At 47.5% G+C, this 14,495-nt stretch overlaps 1 protein-coding gene across 1 annotated transcript; it reads left to right on the top strand.

Annotated features, from left to right (window-relative positions):
* Positions 1-2,593: 2,593 nt before the first annotated feature.
* Positions 2,594-4,629, top strand: LOC137613503 (uncharacterized). The gene is made up of 2 exons (XM_068342785.1): positions 2,594-4,371; positions 4,516-4,629. The coding sequence occupies exon 1, from the start codon at positions 2,791-2,793 to the stop codon at positions 4,102-4,104; it is 1,314 nt and encodes a 437-aa protein (XP_068198886.1). The 5' UTR covers positions 2,594-2,790; the 3' UTR covers positions 4,105-4,371; positions 4,516-4,629.
* Positions 4,630-14,495: the final 9,866 nt, after the last annotated feature.

Below are 14,495 nucleotides of genomic sequence, written 5' to 3'. Positions count from 1 at the left end.
ATTGAATCAGCTTCAGCTGAACAATTATATACCTGCGCTGCTTATCTAAGAACAGAGCCTCAAGTGTTCTGTCATTATTCATGGAGGGTGTTGAGAACTTTGGTCTAGCTGCAAGGGTCAGGTGCAATCATGGCATGGAAAATATACTCGTTGCACGTTTCATGTTTGAAGAGTTCTCTGCCAGCCACAAGGGGGCAGTGCTATATTAGGTTCCTTGTACTCTTGTGTTAGAGTCATGTGACACCAGGCTGTCATGTGATACAAGCCGTTCCGTTGCTGCACCGTTGCTGCACTGTTGCTGTTATGAGGTTCACGTTCAGATGGACATTCTCTCATGGAGCTTGGAAGCTGTTTAGCCGTCTAGCCGTTTATTGTAAGTTTGTCTTTTCTTTGGTCACAGTATTTTTGAAACTATGCAGTTTGTTACTTTATTCTGTTTACTTATTTAAAAAGAATGATATGCTTGTATTTACTTTTGGGAAATATCTTGTATTTTTGTTTTGTGTTTTCACTGCAGGGCTTCTTCATTGTTGTCATTAAAAACAATAATTGACATTGAGGAGTGTATTTCTTCATGAAGAAGGCATGGTTGTCATCGAATGCTCCGTGCCTGACTGCGCTTTCAAGACTAATGACGTGTCGGAGGCTCTCGCCATCGCTCTATTGAATTGAATTGGCCTGTGGTTTTTCACGTGACGACCTGCGTCCCGTCCGCCTCAGCATATCAGCCGCCAACCACTCCCCCATCGCTGTCGAGGGCGCTTTTTTCGCTAGGCTCTCCACTACCTCCGGCAGTGGTGAAGTCTCCTCCTGCCGTTCCATGGTGTACGTGAGCAGCTCGGTCCATGCAATGTACCTCTCCTACGATTCGTTACTCAACCTTGGCCTCTTGCCTAAGAACTTTCCGTTGGGTGACATCGGCAGGGGACCCGGAGGTGAGTCTGGGCCCGTCATTGTGCACACACCGAGCCACCCTTTATCTATCTCTGCCATACGATCCACCAGCGGTGGCTGCACTGACCCGAGTGACCCTCTTTTCCCACTGTTCGTGTGCCCAGCGCATGGTTCCTCCGGCACGCCCTGTGACCCTACCATTCCCTTTCATGCCGGAGAACAACAGCCGGATGAAGGATTGGCTACTCCAGAGGTACGCCTCATCCATCTTCAACACTTGCCCACATCGAGCGCTGCCGTGCATGGAGGGAATGGAGGGACCACCCATAGAGATACACGTGGATCCTGCTGCCACGCCGAAGGCATGCCACACTGCGGCCGTGGTGCCTCTGCACTGGCAGCAGAGAGTCCACAATGACCTTCTGCGCGACGAGGCCCTTGGGGTCATTGAACGTGTGCCATATGGCGAACCGGTGTCTTGGTGCCATCGTATGGTGGTCACTCGGAAGCATGACTTTCGCCTACGAACGGCTACCATAGTGTGCCCCTGGGTGAGTCAGATCGTCATCTGACCACCTTTATCACTCCCATCGGCCGCTGGCGCTACACAAGGGCTCCACAAGGTTTCCTCGGGGGATGGCTACAACCGCCGTTTTGATGCTGTCCTCTCAGACTATGAGTGCAAAGAACGTTGTGTGGATGATACTATTCACTACGACACCAATCTGGAACAGCACTGGTGGAGGACGATTGACTTCTTGACACGTGTTGGTCGCTCAGGCATTGTGCTGAACCCGGATAAGTTCCAGTTTGCGGAGAGAGATGTTGATTTCGCTGGATTCAAGATGTTGGATGCTACCATCGAGCCACTCCCCAAATACTTGGATGCTATCCGGGATTTCCCTGCCCCAGAGTCTACGACGGATATCAGGAGCTGGTTTGGCCTTGTCAACCAGGTGGCTAACTACGCCCAGTTGCGCGACACAATGGCTCTGTTCAAGCCATTCCTCAGCCCGCGCTGTAAGTTCTCGTGGTCGCCTGAATTAGAGGAAGCCTTCCGCCTGACCAAACGCGCCATTATTGAGGCCATCCGTGAGGGCGTGGAGATCTACGACATGCAGCGGCGTACCTGCCTCCGTCCCGACTGGTCCAGGCGTGGTATTGGTTACTTTTTGCTCCAGCAGCATTGCAGCTGCACCTTGAACGTGTCGAACTGTTGCCCAGGAGGATGGAGGATCACCCTCGTCGGTTCACGCTTCCTGTCCCCGGCGGAGCAGTGCTATGCAGCCGTGGAGGGGGAGGCCCTGGCCATGGCCTGGGGCCTGGAGCAGACACGATACTTTACACAGGGGGTGTGACAACCTTGTCGTGGTTACTGACCATAAGCCTTTGGTGAAGATTTTCGGCGACCGCAGGCTGGATGAAATTACGAACTCACGCCTGTTTAGACTCAAGCAGCGCACCCTCCCGTGGCGCTTCGATATTATGCACCTGCCAGGCAAGAGCAACCATGCCGTTGATGCAACCTCCAGGCATCCTTCTCCCTCGGGCTCAGCGGACGGCCTCTCACTAGGATTGCCTGGCATGCCTGACGAGGTGGAGTCTGCGCATATGGCTTCCATCCGCGACGATGCTGAGGGGCTCGGTGCCATCTCCTGGTCCCTCCTCGCACGGGAGACCGCAGCCGACGCATGCCTCGGCCACCTTCTGCACTTGATTGAGCACGAGGATAGAGTCGATGTGAACGACCCCGCCCTGGCGAGTCTGTCTACGATCTGCGACTCTATTTACGCACAGGATGGCGTCCTGCTGTATTGTGACCATGTCGTGGTCCCGCCGTCCCTCCTTGACAGAGTCCTTTGGAACCTCCATGTAGCCCACCAGGGGATTTCTGCGATGGAGCGGTGCGCCCGTGCCATCGTCTACTGGCCTGGGATGTCAGAGGGCATCCGAGCCACCAGGTACAGGTGTGCGGACTGTAACCGCAATGCGCCATCACATACAGCCACGCCACCCCTGCCGTCCTCACCGCCGTCCACCCCGTTTGAGGCTGTGTTTGCTTACTTCTTTGACTATGGGGGCCGCCACTATCTTGTTGTCGGGGATTGTCTGTCAGGCTGGGTGGAGGTCCTGTGCTCCACTGCTGGCACTGATATGGGAGGCTCAGCTGGCCTGGTTCACCACCTTCGTTCGTTCTTCGGCTCCTTTGGCATCCCAGAGGAACTTTCTAGCGATGGTGGCCCGGAGTTCATGGCGGGCCAGACGCAAGACTTCCTCCGCTTGTGGAACGTTGAGTATCGTGTGTCCTCTGTCGCTTTCCCGCAGTCGAACGGGAGGGCGGAAGTCGCGGTTAAGACTGCGAAGCGCCTCCTGATGTCCAACACTGGCCCGACTGGCAGTCTCGATCACGACCGCTTTCTGCGTGCCATGATACAGTTGCGCAACACGCCTGACCCTGACTGTAGCCTCTCACCGGCGCAGATTGTCTATGGTCGCCCCCTTCGTGGTTCGCTTTCCTTCGCCACCAAGCTTGAGAAGTTCTCGGACTCTCGTGTCCGCCCACTCTGGCGCCAGGCGTGGGCGGCGAAGGAGGATGCCCTTCGGACCCGGATGTCCCGTACCGCCGAATCCCTGAGGACTCACTCGAGGCCGCTCTGCCCGTTGGCACCCGGTACGAGGGTGTTTCTCCAGAATCAGCAGGGCCCGAGCCCCAACAAGTGGGACAGATCGGGAGTGGTGGTGGAGTCGCTTGGCCACGACCAGTATCGGGTTAAGGTGGATGGATCGGGCCGTTTGACTTTACGGAACCGGCGGTTCCTCCGTGGCTATACGCCAGCCACCCCCTATTCCCCACTGCGACCTGTGGCTCCGTTGCCGCCTCCTGTGGCTCCGGACTGCCAGCCTCTGCCTGTCCGCCCATGCCCGGCGACCACCCATGATGCAGGTTTGGGCCCCTCCCTTCTGCTGCCGTCTGATGGGCTAACGTCCGGCCTCGGATCCGGCTCCTCCCCTCCGCTGCCGTCTGATGAGGTGACCTCCGACCTCAGATCCCAAGGCTACCCTGTTCCCTCCGGCGTCGTCCCACCTGCGTCACCTCGGGTGGCGCGGTCGCCGCCACCTCCGCCTCCGCCCCTGTCTGCGCAACCGTGCCGCTCTAGGAGACCGCCTAAGCACTACGAACCTGAGACTGGCCGTTGGGTGGTGAACTGAGTCCTCTGATCTATTGTAGCTTGCCGGACTGGGGGGAATGAAGAGTTCTCTGCCAGCCACAAGGGGGCAGTGCTATGTTCTCTGCCAGCCACAAGGGGGCAGTGCTATGTTCTCTTGTGTTAGAGTCATGTGACACCAGGCTGTCATGTGATACAAGCCGTTCCGTTGCTGCACCGTTGCTGCACTGTTGCTGTTATGAGGTTCACGTTCAGATGGACATTCTCTCATGGAGTTTGGAAGCTGTTTAGCCGTTCCCGCTCTTTTATTGTAAGTTTGTCTTTTCTTTGGTCACAGTATTTTTGAAACTATGCAGTTTGTTACTTTATCCTGTTTACTTATTTAAAAAGAATGATATGCTTGTATTTACTTTTGGGAATTATCTTGTATTTTTGTTTTGTGTTTTCACTGCAGGGCTTCTTCATCGTTGTCATTAAAAACAATAATTGACATTGAGGAGTGTATTTCTTCAATGTTTGGTAGAAGAGGCCCGGACAGTTTCATTACAGGTGTTTTGGTTCATAATCGGAGGATTGAAAGACTATGGGCAGTACTCAATAGAGTTGTTAGTACACATTTTATAAACATATTTAACTTCATGGAAGAAGAAGGTATCCTCGATTAATTGAATGAAGTGCATCTTTTTTGTTTACATTATGTTTATTTTCCAGGAATTCAGCAGGCAGTAACAGACTTTATTAATCAATGGAACAACCATGGCCTCTCCACACAAGGCACCGCTTCAATTATGGCATTCAGGTGTTATTAACAACATTGGCATTCAACTTGTTATAAATGACATTATTCATATGGATAACTACTATGACATCAATCAACATAGGCCTTTGCCAGAAATTCAGACTAATAATAACATTACAATCCCATCTACTAAAACAATCAATGAGACCACAATGAACATGATTCATTTGGTGAATCCTTTTGAAAATGATGGGAACTATGGTATTGATATGTTTTCTTGACTCCTGGATATATTTCAGTAAGGAGGCTATACGTGGTTTTTTTTTTGTTTTGTTTTTTAGATGTGCTTCTAATTGATTTGTGAACCAATAAGCAATGTCTTCATGACATTTTGATAAAAAGGTGACATAACAAACAACAAATACAAATGCATATTGTTTTGTTGATGGGTCAATACCTTTTCAGTCCACAAGGTAGAGTTTATCTTTTTAGAGACACAAATGCGTCTGCACTCACCTTGACAGATGTGTAGAATGAAAGTCATGTCTCCAGTTTTAGAGCAACGTGCTGTTCCTGATTTCTGTTGACAACCTGTTTTATTCCTGTTCATGAATTTGTCCAGTCAAAACAACCTTACGTGGTCCTGGTTTTATTTCAAGTTACCACACATATGTTTTTTGTTTACATTTTGTTTATTTGTGAACCAATGAACTATGTCTTAATGAAATTTTGTCTAAAATATTACATTACCACGTTGTCTGTATAGTCATCCAGGTCATAGTTATCCAAAAGCTTCAGTTAAAAAAAAAGTCTCTTGGATGAGAGACGAAACATTTTCAAGAACTTTCTTAATGTCCAGTGGATTGACTTAAACAGTTTTTGGATTACACTAACACGACATTGTGTAAAAGATTACGCTAACAACATATGCCAACTCAGGCTCTGCCAAATCCATAGGTGTTCTCCAAAGCAAAGTCAAACTTTTGTTTGAAGACCTGATATGAAAGATGAAGCGGCAACTTGAGGCAGTTAACAAATGTGTTGGCCATTGGAAACATGGGTGTGGAAGAGAAGTCCTCATCTCCCTGATGAATGAACTGCACAAACAGACTTGGTGAAAACCGATGGGAGGGACAACGGACGCACCAGTAGCACAGGCCAATATCTTCTGTAGTTTGGATGGCCCTTCTTCTTTTATAAAATAGATCAGAGTCAACCAATCACTTGCTCAAGTGCCCCTGGATCCAATTAGCAACAATTTCCACTGCATGTTTTGACACTAGTTATTTTTGATATGCTTTATGAGAATGTTCAATAGCTCTTGTTGAAGTGTATGAACAGTTTTGGAACTCAAAATGGACTGTTACTGTGATTGTTCATTCCTCTCCCATTAATGCATTATATTCAATAAACACACATACATGCATACAAAAATATTTATTAAAATTCCCCTTTGATTGCCTTACCTCAAAAGTAGTTTATTATTAATAAAACATGTTTAATTAGTCAACCTAAAGGTAAGGATCTAGATAGATAGATAGATAATCCTAAAGGAAATTCAGGGTGACATCTGCTCACAAGAAATACAAATAAATACACATAACAGTGACTGACACAGACAAAAGACGTTACATAAATGACATAATTAACATAATTACATAGTTACACCACCAGAAAATCCTAACATAAAAAAGAAGCAAAGGAACCTGAAAATATAATAAAAGAAGCCTAAGATGTAGAGATGCATAAGAAGATATAAGATCAGATCACGTGGATGAACCGAACTCTAGATTTATACTATGGACCCCCACAAAGTCTCCCACAGTGCCTCCCCAGTACGCCCCAGGCCCCCCTAGTCTATCCCCTCTCGGCTGACTTAGAAGACCCTGCGGCTTCCGCTTCGACCCCCTTCCTTCTGAGAGAGTGGTTGTGCCCCCTGATGGCACGAGGAACAAAAGAGGACCTGAGTCTCTTAGTGGAGGAGTCAGTCTGCCACTGAAAGAGCTCCTCTGCTGGGCGAAGGTGGTGTGCAGGGGGTGGGTGGTGTTACCGAGGATCGATCTAAACTTGGACATAGTCCTCCTATCTAGGACAGTCTTTACAGAGTCCAATTCCTGACCGATCACAGAGCCAGCCCTCCGGATGTGCCTGTCTAGGCACTCGGTGTCCCGTTTCTTGGCAGCACCATCCCAACACACAATGGCGTACAACAGCACACTGGACACAATGGACTGGTAAAACAGTCTAAGCAGATCAGAGCTGATGTTGAAGGAGGGCAGCCTCCTCAGGAAGTACATCCTACTCTGACCTTTCTTGTATACACAGTCCAGGTTGTGAGACCAGTCCAGTCTGCTGCGAGTTCATCAGATCGCTCCACGTTCCCCTCCACTGTACCGCAGCCCTCTCCATAGCCGGTGATGGCCCTCATGCCACTCCAGACCTCCTGCACCTGGTTGCGCCCCAGCTGGTTCTCCTGCTTCCTTCTGTATTTCTCCCTGGCCTCCCTCAGGCAGAGTCTCACTGCCTGCTGGGCCTCCCTCATCTAATCTTCATTCCACTCCTGAACGCCCACTTCTTCCTGTTCAGGACAGCCTTCACCTCCTTTGTTACCCAGGGTTTGTTGTTTGGGTAACACTTGACTTTGGATCTATGTCAAGTATTGCACCTTCTGCATCTTAGATAGATAGATACTTTAATAACCCCGGAGGAAATTGCACATATCCACTGCTCAGGCATTACATAATGAATAAATGAATAAATACTGGGTTAACACCAGAGAAAAACAAAACAAAAACAAAAAACAAAACACTGACATAACAGGACATACCACAAGACATACACAACACTAACAGACACATGTAGCATTAACAGGACATACACCAAAATATAACTAAAATATAAACAGCATAAAATTAAAATATGAAATTAAAATATAAACAGTATAAAATTAAAATATAAATAGTATAAAATTAAATAAAAAGCATTCAAACGCATGCTGACCTCGCCACCCCCTCCACCCCCCCGCTCCTCCTGAGACAGTCATTGTACCCCCTGATGGCACGGGGCACGAAGGAGGACCTCAGCCTCTCTTTGGGGGCGCTGTGTGACAGCAGTCTGCCACTGAAGGTGCTTCTCTACTGGGAGAAGGTGGTGTGCAGGGGATGGCTGGTATTGTTCATGATAGCCCTGACTTTGGACATGGTCCTGCTCTCCAGAATCATCTCCATAGAGTCCAGGCTCAGCCCGACCACTGAGCCCGCTCTGCGGATGAGTCTGGTAAGACGGTCCATATATCTTTTCCTGGCCCCGCCACCCTAACACACAATGGCATATGACAGCACACTGGAAACTACAGACTAATAGAACATGAGAAGGAGCTTAGGACAGATGTTAAAGGAGGCCAGTACATTAAGGAAGTACATCCTGCTCTGCCCCTTCTTGTAGTCCGAGCTGAGTGACCAGTCCAGTTTGCTTTCAAGCTGCAGTCCCAGGTACTTATAGTTTTCTCCCACCTCCACCTCACTGCCCTCGATGATCACTTGCTATGGAGAGAGAGGTGCCTGCCGGAAATCCAGCACCATCTCCTTCGTCTTGGAGACGTTGAGCTGGAGCTGGTTCTGCTGGCACCACTCCATGAAGTCAGCCACCAATGCCCTGTACTCCCTCTCATCACCCTCCCGGATACATGCCACAATCGCAGTGTCATCAGAGTACTTCTTTATGTGGAATGTTGTGCTTGAAGTCCGATGTGTAGTAGGTGGAGAGAATGGGGGAGAGCATGGTCCCCTGTGGCGCCCCCATGCTGCTGATCACCATAAAGACAAACCCCATACGGACATACTGGGGTCTGTCCATTAGGTAGTCCGTGATCCAGCTCACGAGGTAGGACTCCACAGCAATGGAGGTCAGTTTATCCTGCAGGAGCTAGGGCTGGATGGTGTTGAAGGTGCTCGAAAAGTCAAAGAAGAGCACCCTGACGGCACAGCCCCTGGCGTCCAGGTAGGAGAGCACATGGTGGAGGAGGTACAAGACAGCGTCGTCAACCCCAACCTTGGCCTGATAGGCAAACCGGAGAGGATCCATTACACCCTGCTCCTGTGGACGCATGAGCTCCAGGACCAGTCGCTCTAGGGTCTTCATTACATGGGAGGTAAGAGCGACCGGTCAGTGGTCGTTGAGCTCAGTAGGGCATCCTTTCTTGGGTACAGGGACGATGCAGGAGGTCTTCCACAGTGACGGGACCCTCCCCTGCCGCAGACTGAGGTTGAACAATTGCTGCAGGGGGTCCCCTAGTTCTGAAGCACAGGCTCGGAGGAGTCATCGGGAGATCTTATCTGGTCCAGCCGCCTTATAGGGACGGAGCCTCCGCAGCATTGTCGTCACCAGGTCTGCAGTGATAACGGTCTCAGTTGTGGTGGGAGCAGGAGGTCATGGCGAGGTTGGTAGACCAGTGGTTGAGGTGGGGCCGTTGAGCTTCGCAGCTCTTGGAGTGGGTTTGGGAGAAGTGGCAGGGGTGGAAGGAGAGGAAGCACAGGAGGAGGGAACATCAGTGGAGCGGTCCACAGGGCCGGGAGAGGCCTGGGACGAGGACATGGGAGTGGTGGGAGAGCTGAACCGAAAAGGCCGTTTATTCATTCGCTCGTTCACTATTCCCCTCAACAGTGCTACACTCCTTCCCGTGTCTGGTGATGGTGCCAACAGGCATGCAAACAGGTATTTCCTTTAAAAGGGTAAGGTAACGTTATAGGGACTGACAATAGACAACTCTGTGTCCCTGACATGTTTTGCATTTAAATAATACGTTAGGCTGGAACTGCTTCGGTGATATGAAAATTCTTTTTTACAAAAGGTACAAATCACTGCGTGTTGATAGTCCCGTCTTTGTTCTTTTTATAAATAAACTTTCCGCCCAAAGGTCCAAGTTGGGCTTGCCTCGCTCTCCTGTGTCGCGTCCATCTGTGTTGTCAGTCAACCTGCTTTTGACTAGTGGCGCAGGTACAAAGTGACGTGCCACTGCAGCCTACGGGTCACTCAATGAGCCAAATTTAAAATGCTTGCACATTGACATGTCGCTCATGATTAATTGCGTTAATTTTTATAGCGTGTTAATTTGCAGCGTAATTAATGAATCTAATTAATGGGTATATATATATACTCAATGGTACCTCTACTTACTCCCAACTCCCAAAGGTTCCTGAACGCAACATTCTTATAGCTGCTCTGCCATTGGCTATTAAATAGCATCCTGGCATCCCATTGGCTAAGAGGGACCTCAGTCTGTAGCGATAGGTGTCTGTGCAGCATCTTCGTCCTTCGGCCCTCGACCCATGAGGTGTTCTGATAGTTTTGCACAAAAATAATAACTTTTTGAGTATTCGTCATGGACCCCAAGAAAGTGACAGAAAAGAGGAAAAGAAAAGATGAAGAAAAGAGGTTTTTTGTCCATACATACAAAGCAAGAGATAATAGAAAAGCATGAAAAAGGGATGCGCTTGGTTGATCTCGCCAAAGAATATGGCCATATATATATCTCAGGTGTGGAGCCGTGGCTCCACCCACCAGCCTGGCCTCTCCCTGCCACACACCAGAACTGCCACGCCAAACCGTGAAAAGTCCTGTATTTATCTGATTTAAAAGGAAATCCAATCCCTATTGTTTAAAAAAAATGATAATACCTTTGCCCTCCTTTACTTTTCTTGAATATGTAACCTTATTATTCTTATTATTTCTGTTCGAACAGGTTTTTTGGTTGAATACGGGTTTTCCTATGTGCCCTGAACACACCTCTGTGCCAATCACACTCACACCTGCTCAGAGCTCATCAGCTTTTATGAGCTGCAGCCATCCGCATGGAGGAGACGCTGTGGAAGTTTGATACAGAGCGACACGCTGTAAAAGTTTGGTGTTGAGAGGGACGCTGTGAAAGTTTGATACAGAGCGACACGCTGTAAAAGTTTGGTGTTGAGTGGTTGAGCCACGGAGAGTGGATGTTTTTTTCTTTTTGTTGAAGATAATCCTGGTGAGTAACATAAACCAGAAAATGCAAATTAATTATAAAACCAGTCGGAATATGATTTTCTTTTCAAAATGCGATGGGAATGTGTTTTTTTGTTGTTAATTGATCACTAATAGTAACTGCTCTGTACAATTGTGTACAGGCTGGGTTTTTTTTTTATGGGTGAAATCTGCACCAAGACTTGATGCCTTGACATGCGTGGACTGCATACCCCGTGGAAGGTGTACAGTGGATACAGTGGATACAGATACTCCTAAATGCTCCACCTGGTTCCCAGGAGGGTGGTAGGAAAAGGATTACAAGTCCTTTAAGAATTTTTTTATTAATTGAGATCTCAGGGTTTTTTTTTCCTTTTTTGTTACTTTTCTTAAGTCAGATCTAACATAAAATTGAATAACCTTGAAGAACTATAGACATTGAATAAACATTGAAACCACAACTGAAAAGGACAGTTATAAGGGTGTGGAAAAATATATTTTGCTATTTGTTCATGTGTTTGAAAAATTTTAAATGTTCATATTGGTTTGCTAAATACATTTAAATATTACTTAAATTTTGTCCGTGTTATTAGGGAGGAGGTATCAATTTTCCAATCACCACCACCAGTGTCCTTGAACCTAGTAGAACCTACATCTTGGGTAGATATATACAGATATTTAGAGCCCAATAGATATAGATATTTAGATATTTGTCCAGCCTACTCAATAAGAGGGTTACAAATTAGTGACGAGCCAGCCAGGAGATTGGCATAGTGGTTTTTTTTATCTCCAACTAATACAACACACTGTCAACAACGATATATTTTTAACATGGAGTTTGATCTTTGTAATCGCTTCCAAGTTGATAGCCAGAAAACCCTGTATGTTACGGGAGTTGGTAGCCGTTATAGTGATGACGATATTAATGAGGTGTTTGTGGCTAATGGTAAAATATCCCAAATCATTTGAGTTCCCAATGAACCACATCAGCCGGAAGGTAGGATTCTTATTGTTTATGACGCTGAACAAGCTATATTAAAGATAAATCCTTCAACCCTGGGGGAACTTGCTGATCCCGAAGACCCAACACTTACCTGGTATTCTAAAACGGTGAGAGACATCACTCAAGAAGAGATAGGCAGAGAGATGGCCCGTCGATATCTGAAAGAACTAGAGTTTATGGGTGGTAGTGGAAGAGCAGGCTTCCTTAGCTTTCTTGAAAGTGAGAGTCAAGTCAGCCATCCGCTCAAGACTGAGGTGCAACTGCCTAGTGAACATGACATTACGACTACTGATGAAAAACCAGAGACGGCCTCAACTGAACATGTAGAGCCTACAAGCGCCCTCAATCAGCAGACTCGCACTTTGCGCAGCTTTGTACAAATTGATGAAAGTATCTACAACCCTTCACACATTCAGAAAGTAGTGGTTGAGCATATTATTCGTAATGAGCCCGGTCACATGCCACCTGTACATACAAAGATTCGCACCTTCTCAGGTAGACTCCCTCGGCCTAATGGCAAAGTCGATTATGAGACATGGCGCACCCAAGTGGACCTTCTGCTCAGTGACACTTCTTTGAATGATTCTCTCAAAAGTCAGGAAAATACTGGAGAGCTTACTTACCCCTGCATCTTAGGTTGTAAAACCTTTAGGGGTCACTGCATCCCCGAGCGCTTATGTCTCTTAGCTTGATTCTGCCTTTGGAGTTGTTGAGGATGGGGAGGAACTCTTTTCCTGCATTTCTTGGCTCCAACCAAAATAATGGAGAAAAGCCATCTGCTTTCTTGATCCGTCTTCACAGCCTTCTCACTTGAGTCATTTCTAGAGGGGGAGCCTCTGCAACGAATGTTAATGAGCTACTCCTCAAACAATTCATTCGTGGCTGCTGGGACCAAAGCCTTACGATTAGTCTTCAGCTTGAAGCAAAAAAGAACATTCCACCCTTGTTTCCCGAGCTTCTCCTCATGTTAAGGACTGAACAAGACCGTCGTTAGACCACATGAAAAAACACTTAGGTGCAACAAAGGCTGCTACACATGCTCAGTCAGTCTTCAGTTTACCCAACTTTGACCAAATACCAGTCGCAAATCTGAACTCGAGAGACTCTGGAACTGTAAACATTGAACAAAGAGTGAATGACCTCACAAAGCAGGTGAGCAGTTACATCACAAGTGAAAGAACCATTCCCAAATCCTGAACCTCTTCTTACAACGCAACCTGTGCAACCAAGGACCACTGAAACTGCTAAGCTTGAAAACCAAATAGCTGAGTTAACCAGACAAGTCCAAATGCTTGTCCAAAACCAACATTCAACCAAGAGAATGAACCCTGTATCCAAGGAGTTCCTAGCTGTTAACACCCGACACCCGTGGACTGCTGCTAAACCACCTGGCACACCCCGGGCGTGGTACTGTTTTAAGTGTGGAGAAGATAACCATATTGCAGCCAGCTGCACCAATGTACAAAATCCCACACTTGTTCGAGAAAAGAATGCTGAGTTAAGAAAGAAGCAAGCTGACTTTGCCGCACGACAAGCCACAAATCCCTTCGCATTAAACTAGTAGCAGCTCCTGTCGTGGGATGCCCGGGAGATGAATCCTTTAAATCCCTCAGCCCCAAGACTCGAAATTATGACACTGGAATGCAAGATGCAGAACAAATGCAACCCACAGCCATCTGTCTTGACCTTGTTCCACAAGGTCTTATCGGCCCACGTTGTGCAGCTTCCGTACTTGTTGATGGCATACCATGTGAATCCATAATGGACTCAGGCTCACAAGTCACAACCATTTCTGGGAATTTCCACGAAAGGCATCTGTTCCATCTTCCTATTCAACAGATAAATGCTCTTCTTGAAATTGAGCCGGAGGGCAAAATGTCCCATATCTGGGCTACATTCAGACACACATTACATTTCCTAAGAATGTTGCCGGCAAAGACCAACAATTAGCTGTTTTGGCCCTCGTCGTTCCTGAGTGTCACTTTAACAGTAAAATCCCACTGTTAATGGGGACAAATGCACTTTTGCGCCTTTATGGCCAATTATTAGAACAAGATGGGCCAAAGTTATTTCTCAAACTACACTCAAAACAGTTTGCAATGATACTTCAACATATTGCTCAAGCACACAGAAATGTCAGTCACATTTGCCCTGTCTTGCTACATAGTAAGAAGCCAGTAACAATCCCGGCTGTGACGGAACGGTAGAGACTGCTCCGTCCATCACCGTTCATCTTCGCTCCGCGCGCCTCTCCCTTGCGCAGGAGAGCGGCTGCAGCGGAGCTGTCGTTTTTTTCTGGCAGGACCGCAGGAGACCGGTCCCGCTCAGACTGTTTTACATACGGTACATTCACGGGTGAGTTATCCACCAAACTGTCACGGTGGTGCATCGGGGGTGCACACCCGGCGCCCATGCGTGCTTCCAACTACAAACGCTCACCTGTGGATGCGGTGTTGCTCCGCCTCTGGAGTGGGCCAAACCGAGGCTCTACTGAGGTGACTCTTAAATAGCGCATTGTGGCGCGCTATTGAGACAGGACTGTACCATTTGGTACGTTGTTGAACTGTTTTGTATTTTGTCGACTTTTTGCTTTATGTAAACAGCCATATGAGGGGCATTTATGTTTTATTCTGTTCTGGTTTTATTTTGTAAGGTTTTTCTGTTTCTAGTTTTATTATATTAGTTATTGTAAAAACAA

The sequence above is a fragment of the Antennarius striatus genome, chromosome 2 (genome assembly GCF_040054535.1).
Source record: "Antennarius striatus isolate MH-2024 chromosome 2, ASM4005453v1, whole genome shotgun sequence".
NCBI classification, from domain to species: domain Eukaryota; kingdom Metazoa; phylum Chordata; class Actinopteri; order Lophiiformes; family Antennariidae; genus Antennarius; species Antennarius striatus.
This window is presented reverse-complemented; position numbering and strand designations above follow the sequence as displayed.